Below are 8846 nucleotides of genomic sequence, written 5' to 3' on the forward strand. Positions count from 1 at the left end.
TCGACCTCTTGCCTTGCCTCATGACCAAGTCTGTTTCCCTTTGTCCCTGTCTGGATTGTACTTTCAATCATGTATGACCTGAGCCTGGACCTCAGATCTGCTTAGGCCCCAGTCTCTCTAGAAACCTCTGCCTAGTTAGTGTGTCTCCTATTACTGATTCTGTAGGCTTAATATTTGTATTACATTCTTGTTTAGCCTTTCTGGATACCTCTACCTCGTGGACTGCCACTTTATGCTTGATCCTTGGATTGAACTCTATCCAACTATGTAGACTATAATTCAAGTCTGCCGATTTTGTCTAGGCATTAAAGCTCTCAACTGAAAGAAAAAAAGTCAATGACACACTAAGCACCATGTCTTTTAAACTATTGTTAAATCCAGCATTGAAAGGTGATTCCAGAGCATTGTAATAACATAAATTAATAGTGCATAGCTACGAAATAGGATACATTTAATAAATAAAAAGTATAAGAGTATGCTTTCTCAATCCCAGCTCCCACAGTAGGCCTTATTTCTCCAGTTTTTCTCTTGTCTAGGTGGACTTAAAGAATGAAGCCTTCATTGTGCTAAAATAGATTACTTGTTCCCTGGCAGCAAGAAGGAGGACAAAGGGGTGCAAGTACAAAATGGAGACTTGAGAAAAGCCTGCAAACCCTTCATCAGTTTCACTAGAGATGTTAGAAAAACAAAAAGAATGTTCTGTGAGAATCGAAGTAGAATTCAAAAGCATTTTATTTTTGCTACACTGTTTCATTCGGGAACTCTAATTTCTTTAGTAGAAAAGTTAAAGCTAGGCTTCAAAAGATGAATGTTATTTCAGAATATGAACCAAAATCATTCTAATTAACATGTCAATTTGCTTTGAACAAATATATTAAAGACAATTATTACATAAAATAAGGAAATGTATAAAATGTTACATTTGAAGTGAAGCAAAATGAGAAACAATATGCCAATCTAAAGCATTTAATATTCTAATGTTGAAAAAAAAAAAAAACCCTCCAAGCATCTTGGAGGGAATTTTTAAGGACAAAGGAGCACTTTAACATTGACAATATCAAGGCATCCATTTTGGATGGATCGAAGACGGACCCTAAAAATTTTCAACAAGATAAAAATATTAATTTTGACATTTTAATGGCCTAAATGTTCATGTGATTCTGCAGTATGTCATGAAAAAGCAGTGACTGTTTCTACCATGTCTGAGCTTGGTCCTATGTGATAAGGCTGTCATTAGGAGCAGGAGGATGGAAGTTACATAAAAGAGATATTAAAGTAGAAGAGCAATGCGTAAATCCTCATTAAAATGACATTTGAGCTCTTGAGGGTTCATGGTCAAATAAGTCATTCTTCCCATGTCTTTCACAAGTAGACATGAGTATGCATTGAAATACAAGAGCAAAGCTTGGATGATGTGTATTATTGTCCCCACAGCCTGAAGGTTAACTGTTAAATTGTCAGGTATAATGACCTCTCCTCTAAAAAAGAAAATGTCCCCATGCATGGCTAGTATGTGTTAGTATAGATGGACTAATTGGACTCCATTGATCAAAATCTCATGTAGTTTAGTGCACGAAAATGATTGAAGCAAAATTCTCAGCATGAAACCATAAATATACTGGATAATTCTTGTAGATGATTAGTGTTTCCAAATCTTGCATTTTACAACCACAATCATCTCCATTTCTTAAAACTTATTATTTGTAATAATTATTGTGACCACAGCTATGTAAATTCTAACATGACTTAAAAAAATGTAAATGTAAATAAACAAATTGCTATCCTAACGTGACTTTTTGCTTAAAAAAATATTGCACAGAAGAGCTGGATTAAATCATGCTTTCTTCTGTAGCAATGTCTCAATGAAAAAAAATAAATCCTAATAAAGAACCAGACTCCAAAAATAATGTTTCACACTCTTACAATCATGTACAGCAAAGTTGCTGAAGCAGATCCAATTTCCCTTTCTATTTCCTCCAAAGCAATTTTCCATGACGGCCCATGTCAGAATTTGCTCTTTCTCAACCTGCCAAAATGTTCTCCACAACAAAACTACACTTTTAATTGCATTTCAAGATTGTGTTATAATTCTAAAATGGCATTGCTAAGCATTAAAAAAAAGAAGTTACAAACTGTCAATATAGTATTGGCTGAAGACAGTCATAGTACTTAGCAGATACAGCTCAGATTCATTTAAGAAAAACAATATTTTAAGCGCAACATCCATCTTGCTGTGAAATCGTGAGTTCAGTTATTGCTGTTGGAGAATGTTGTTTTGCCTTCCTGTAGAGAGCGGTTTTATTCAAAATAAAATAAATACTGCTTTTGATAAAATGTTAATAAAAATTCCATTAAATTAATATTGCCATAAAAGAAACAAAATAAATATGCTAAAATTATTTTTATGTTATTTTATTATATTTCAAGATTTTTTATCTATTCAAATTTCGTCATCTATTTCGTTATGGAGTACTATCTTGTGACACTTTTATTTTGTAAACCTTCTTTGCCTATTCTGTTAATTTTTTTAACTCTGTTTTACATTTTAAGCTCCTTTTATTGTGTTTTCATATATTCAAATAAGAGGGCAGCGCTGGTAAGAGTTCATTGACTCAAGATGTGAAAAAATATCGATCAGGAGAAGAAACTAATGGAAGCCGATTTTTGGCAGCATTTTGCTGAATGCATCTGATCTTTCTAGATTTATTCAGCTGATTTACAATCTATGAAAACAGAAACATCTCAGACTTATTCGGAGAATAATTTCACTCCTATGTGCCTGGTCGGTCACAGACATAGGATTCTATGTGACTTCCGATTTTGATTCAAACATAAGTATAGTCTTTTTCAAGTTTTATTCTTTTTTATTTTGTTTTAAACTTATGATATATATTGTATAATCTAAAAAAGGTAGACTAGAAAAAACTAAAATGTAGATACAAACAGTGTAATCACATTTTGCCGGACTGATCTGAGCATGGCCAATGATGACATTAGACAAGCAGTTTAACAGAGAGAATGTTAAATTATCTAATTGGCTAAGAAAAGTCTTTAATTTTTAAAAGAATATGTAGTTAAGCATTATTTTGTTATTTAAGCATGGAACGTATACTTTTAGTACCATAATTACAGGATGGTAACCTGTATGAATATCTGCTTGCACATGCACCAATCAGAATGGAGTTTTGGACACATGATATTAATCTGGCATTTATGACCTAACACCCAATAAGATTTAAAGGTTTCCTCCATTTATGTCTAATATCTATGTCTAAACTAATGCTTCCATAAATAGAAATACAATAAACTACAAATTCAACTTTCCGCTATATAAATTTTGTTGTTTTTTACCTTTTAATCTTCTCTTGTTTAGTACAAAAATAATGTTTTGTATTTGCAACAGGCTAATGTAGGGAACTCCCTTTTCTCACAAAACTAAGAATCTGAAAGAGCTACAGTCTGGTATTTCAGTGTCACTGTGCAAAGTCTAATAAGGCAGGATTGATGTTAAAGATAATTAAACATCAAGGCCCAGACTTTTGTGCAAGTGAATTCAATCGAGTCTTTTGTGGAATCCAACTTAATTAAAACATATTGCTTATTTAAAGATAGAGCTTGAAAGAAACATGCTTTGTGATTCCCTTTGGATCCTGAAAGGTGTTTTAATGAGACTGGAATCACTCAAGCTGTTCATGGCTATTTGAAGTTCCTTGTAGATAGGCAAAAGGGAGCTATTTTCCAGCAGCAGATAAAGAGAAACAAGTGGTGATATTATCAGCTAATCCTGTTAGTTACTGTGCATCTGAAAACCTCAAATACAGCGACAGAAAGCCACACAGGGTCTGCAAGCAGAATTGTAAATTGTAAAAGCACTTTATATATTTACCTGCACTTGCAAGACTGAGGTGAAAGTTTTGGCATCCTCTGCAACTCCTCCAATGTAAAGAGATCTGGTGAACACTGGTGGGTGGTCATTCTCATCCTGGATATCAATCACCACCCTAGCTGTATTTGCTATGAAAAAAAAAAGAAAAAGAAAACCGGTGAATACACTTATTTTTCAGACATAAACAAAAGTAGGCTCAGGTGAAAGATATATGAAGTTACTGAACAAATTCAACCTGAGGCACATATGAAGACGTCAACTTAGATTTTTGGAAAGAAAACTACACTAAAAACAGTTTAGTTTAATTTTACCAATCTGATTAGTTGTTATGTATCCACCCAATCCTTTGGTTAAACAACCAATCACATTTGGTAGTGTTTTAACCAATCTATAATCGTAAAAGGGTAAACCAATACAAATTGGTCACTTTGACGAATATATGTTGGTTAAGTTCTGTAGTATAGCAATTAGACACTACTTTATACTAATGTTACAACCAAGGTTAATGCCAGGTGCCATTAGCCACTAGCACGCTGTACAGTATATGTCCACATCACGGTAATTGATCTCTAGGTCCAGAAATATTACACACTCTGACTACAGCTAAACAGTCAGATTGGTAAACCATCTGTTGCCATTTTTATGGTTAACCAATTGAATTGTTTGATAGGAAAACAATGGCTTGGTAAGTTTCTGAGCAATATATTGGTTAATCTAACCAAAATTGGTTTAACCAACTAGATTGGTTGTTTTTCCCAACCAATCTATTCTTAGAACGTAGCACAGGCAACTTTCCCTGTAAAAGCTGCTTTCATGGCAGGTAGTTGAAATATAACAAGCAGACCGGTTATTGATCTTGCTTTAAAATAATTTTTTTAAAGCTTAATACAAGTTTAAATAAATATGATGATTCTTTGGGTCAAGCTGGCTTGGATGATTACTGCTAAATTAAAAGATTTCTTTAGCAAGAAATTCACAAACTCTAAGGGGAAAATATCTATTGAATAGGCTATAATATTTAATGCTCGTATTGGGTCATCAATGTATATTAGTCATTTTTACATATGTATAGTAAATTAGTTTTGCTGTCCATGAAAAGTGCTCATTCAGAGTCAGTTTACTCTTAAAGTGTGTCAGCCTTTTCATCCGATTAATTAAGGAATGCTTTGTTTCTTATACAACTGTTGTGAGTGATACCTTCAGCAGACGCGCTAAACAATATGCAGAGTTAAGAACGTCTGGTTTGACTGTCCTCCTGACCGTCCTTAATTCTTCCAAGATTTATTCAAATTACAATTTCAATTGATTATCACTGATCTGCTATGGTAACTGAAGTCATTTATCAGCATATTTCTATTTGCTATCAGACAAACCAATAATTAGTTGAATTTTTTATTAACACAATCATTAGTGGCTAATTTATAGGTTATGGCTATTCAGACATAGCAGAGCCATTTAGCCTTTTAATGCTACTTTAATAGCATGAATTGTACATTACCTCAGAAATAGTCTATAGTGTGTAATGCATGTTAGTAACATGACATTTAGTGATCTCACTATAACTGGGAAATATGCTTAACTGATACTGAATTTGTCAGTCCTTCAGATTTGGATATTTCTCTGTACCAAGCACTTTGAAATATGTTGGAAGCCAGTATTAAAAGTCAATTATTGTTTCAATCATTATGTTGGATTGGTTTTCAAAGTTCATGCACAGAAAACATTATTATTGAAACAAAACGTATTTAGAGCTTTTGTGATACAGCCAAATTCACAGAAGAGGAAAGAAAAGAAAAGAAAAGAAAAGAAAAAGCAATATCTTATGATTAATAAGTAATGGGAACTTGGAATGACTTGCTTCTCCACTCAAACATGGAAATTTGATCCATGCCCATGTAAAGCTGCCCCATAGCCCATTAAAAACCCCCAAAAAACAATAAAACTAAGAATAAAATTACAAATTTGTATAAATTGAAATTAATTTGAAATGACAATTTTCCTGAAACACATGAAAACATTGATAAAATCATTATTAAAAAAAACTTAAAGCAAACTCTTTAAAGAAAGCACAAACCAAGAAGATGATACAAACATCAATATAAAACATCCTCTAGACAGAATGCTGAAACATTTATGCAGGGGAAAAAAAAGCAGTATTAGCAGAGTCCTATTGATTTCCTTGCCTGATGAGAGCAGGAAAGAACTGGAAATTTGCAAATGACACAATGATTTGTTGCTTTAATCCCAGAAGAAATTTTGAATTCAAATCGCTTTAATGAAATGAGAACAGCATGTGGTAAACACTATAATTAAGGAAGATAAGTGAAAGCTCCCGAGCCGAGCTTCAATTATGAAGAACAGAGATATGAAGTGAAAAGCAAAAGAGGAAAAAGGACATAAAGAAGGAGACCAGTAGAAAAAGGAAAAATGGGTAAAGAGATTGAGACTAATTAGATCCATTTACACATTAGCTCTCATCATAAATATAAGCAAAAGTTTTTTGTTTCCCTTTAAAAGTGCAAGTAAAGGAGTTTGTAAGACCACAATGTTTAGCTCAACAGCATCAACAGTAAAGCTTGCTTGGAGACTTAGATATTTAAGTATATAGATGTTAAAAGCAGTAAGGAAATACAAGCCTCATAAAGCAACAGTAAAAGCAAGAAGCATCTCATTTATAAAACATGAGAAGCTGTAATGTTGCCAAATGTTTGCCAAAGTATAATTGCCTAAAAAAAGCCAATTACTGAAACCAGTAGGCTTGTCTAGATAGAAAAGACCAACCAGTTTAGCATGAACTGCTTTGAATTTGGACTGAGTCAGACTGTATGTAATTAGATATGAATTTGTTAATTCAAACTGCATAAAAATTGATTCACTCCAATTGCATTTGCAACAAAGTGGGCTCCATATGATTGGAATAGTGTCGGACCTGTCAAATACAGGGGTTTTTGCTTTAACGAAATGTCGCAAAGAGCCATAAAAATATCCATATTAAGACCCACTATAAGTTATGTAAAATGAAATTATTAACAGTTTAATTAGAATAAAATTAATGATTAAAAAATTATTACAACCAACCCTGGTATTTAAAAGGATTCTTTTCTACTTTTCCATATAATTTTTATTACCTAAACAAGTTATATGATCAAACTAAACAAATAATCCCCAACAAATCAGTAAACTTACTACCAACTTATTTAAATGTATTCATTTAAATACCATTCCTTAGAAATTGGTAGTGTTGCCTCAAACTGTTTGACTTAGGTTAAACATTTTGGGTATCCATTCCCCCATACACAACTGCTTTAACTACATCTGGTTTGTAGGGGTAAAATTTGGCAACAGGTAATAACTGGGGACTTTTTAAAGGTATAGAGGACAATCTTTTATTTCCGGGTGGATCATCTAAATAAGTGGTCCTCCTTATTGTCAAGCATTCTGGTGATATGTTTACGTAAGTGCGACCTACGTGCTCTCCCCATTAACTCTCTTTTTGTGTGCATGCGCATTTTCAGCCGCATATGTGTGGTGAGCTACGGTTTCAGACAGTCATCGAAGCTCACCTTTCTCACCGCGGTTCTTTGAAAATGGCCGCTGGTCTTAAGAGAAAAAGTGTCTACGAAGTCTATGAGAAGAAAAGAAATCCTCAGAAGAGGCAGATATATCCCAGAATGCTTTGCACTGAGATCTTTCCTGTGACAGCATTTGCTGTCACAGCGGCCCGCTGTTGCCATAGGCTGTCGCTACCCGACAGTGGTGACTAATAACAAAGATGGCGAAGGCACCGAGCAGTGGAGGCGGAGTTGCGTAACCAATGGGAAACAAAAAACAGTGATCATCTGTCTGAACGGTCAGTTGAATAAGTTTGCTATAAAGTCCAATATATAGTCCCTGCTCCATATAATGATTGAGGGATTTAGGGGTTAGGGTGGATGTTCGGACACAGTATGCTTATATCAGCTATGAGAACAGCAAATGGGCTCATGCATGCTCTTGCATGTGCATTTTTTTTAAAGTGGAAAGGGCGGGTCTATGAAAAAATCCTCACAATACCTTTAAGTCCCCTGGTCTGCCTATGCAATTTTACCAATTAAATCACAGCAAGGTTGCATTACATCAAACCTGAGAGAGGATGTGTTTACGTCTATTAAACTTTTAATACTAGTTCCAATCTGATTACAGAAAAAATAAAACAAAGATAAAATAAAACAGGCAAAAAATAAAAATAAAATCATTCACTGTGAGCTGAAATATATTTCTCCTTATAAATGAAAATAAAGAAGCATAGTAAAAATTTAATAGATTAATCCACTTTTAGAAAAGTGCAATGCTTCAGCCAACAGTTCAACTTACACTTTGTGGGAGCTCGAAGGTTTGATGACACCACTCTCATGGAGTCTGCTTCAACCTTAAGAACATAGCTGGAATTGGTTTCATAGTCCAGAGGCTTGGCTGTGTATAGTTCCCCAGTTGTTTCATTTAATGAAAACACATCTGTGGAGAATAAAGCAATACTGATTAAAAAAGTGTTTTTGAAAGGAGGGAATGGCTTGAGAGTGAGCAGTTTGAAAGAAAGCTGTGCAATCTGGTCTGAGCTGTTGTCAGAGACGTTTGACCAGAGAGAGACCTGTGCACTGGTCAAATCTCCATAGGAAAACTCTAAGTGCACTCACCTTCCTCATTCCCTTCAATGATGGAATACACAATGGTTTGATTGACGGCTGCTGCCATGATGACTCCCACTGGGGTTCCAACAGCAGCCTCCTCACTCACTGGTGCAAATCTAGGAAAAGATAAGTCAGTAAATATTAATAGATCGTAAAAATCCATGTGATGATTTCTGGCCTACATTTTTTTTTGAAGAGGAGTTGAGAGAGATAGATAGATAGATAGATAGATAGATAGATAGATAGATAGATAGATAGATAGATAGATAGATAGATAGATAGATAGATAGATA

At 34.2% G+C, this 8846-nt stretch overlaps 1 protein-coding gene across 1 annotated transcript in view; it reads right to left on the bottom strand.

The window, feature by feature from the left end:
• LOC107085073 (protocadherin-15-like) overlaps nt 1-8846 on the bottom strand; it is a 298610-nt gene that overhangs the window by 44447 nt on the left and 245317 nt on the right. The window contains exons 27-29 of the mRNA XM_015375218.1: nt 8560-8669; nt 8240-8380; nt 3887-4014 (exon numbers count right to left, since the gene is read on the bottom strand). Coding sequence (XP_015230704.1) covers nt 3887-4014; nt 8240-8380; nt 8560-8669 — 379 coding nt within the window. The remainder of the gene's footprint in view (nt 1-3886; nt 4015-8239; nt 8381-8559; nt 8670-8846) is intronic.

This window comes from Cyprinodon variegatus, unplaced genomic scaffold, assembly GCF_000732505.1.
Source record: "Cyprinodon variegatus isolate N-32 unplaced genomic scaffold, C_variegatus-1.0 Scaffold115, whole genome shotgun sequence".
NCBI lineage: Eukaryota > Metazoa > Chordata > Actinopteri > Cyprinodontiformes > Cyprinodontidae > Cyprinodon > Cyprinodon variegatus.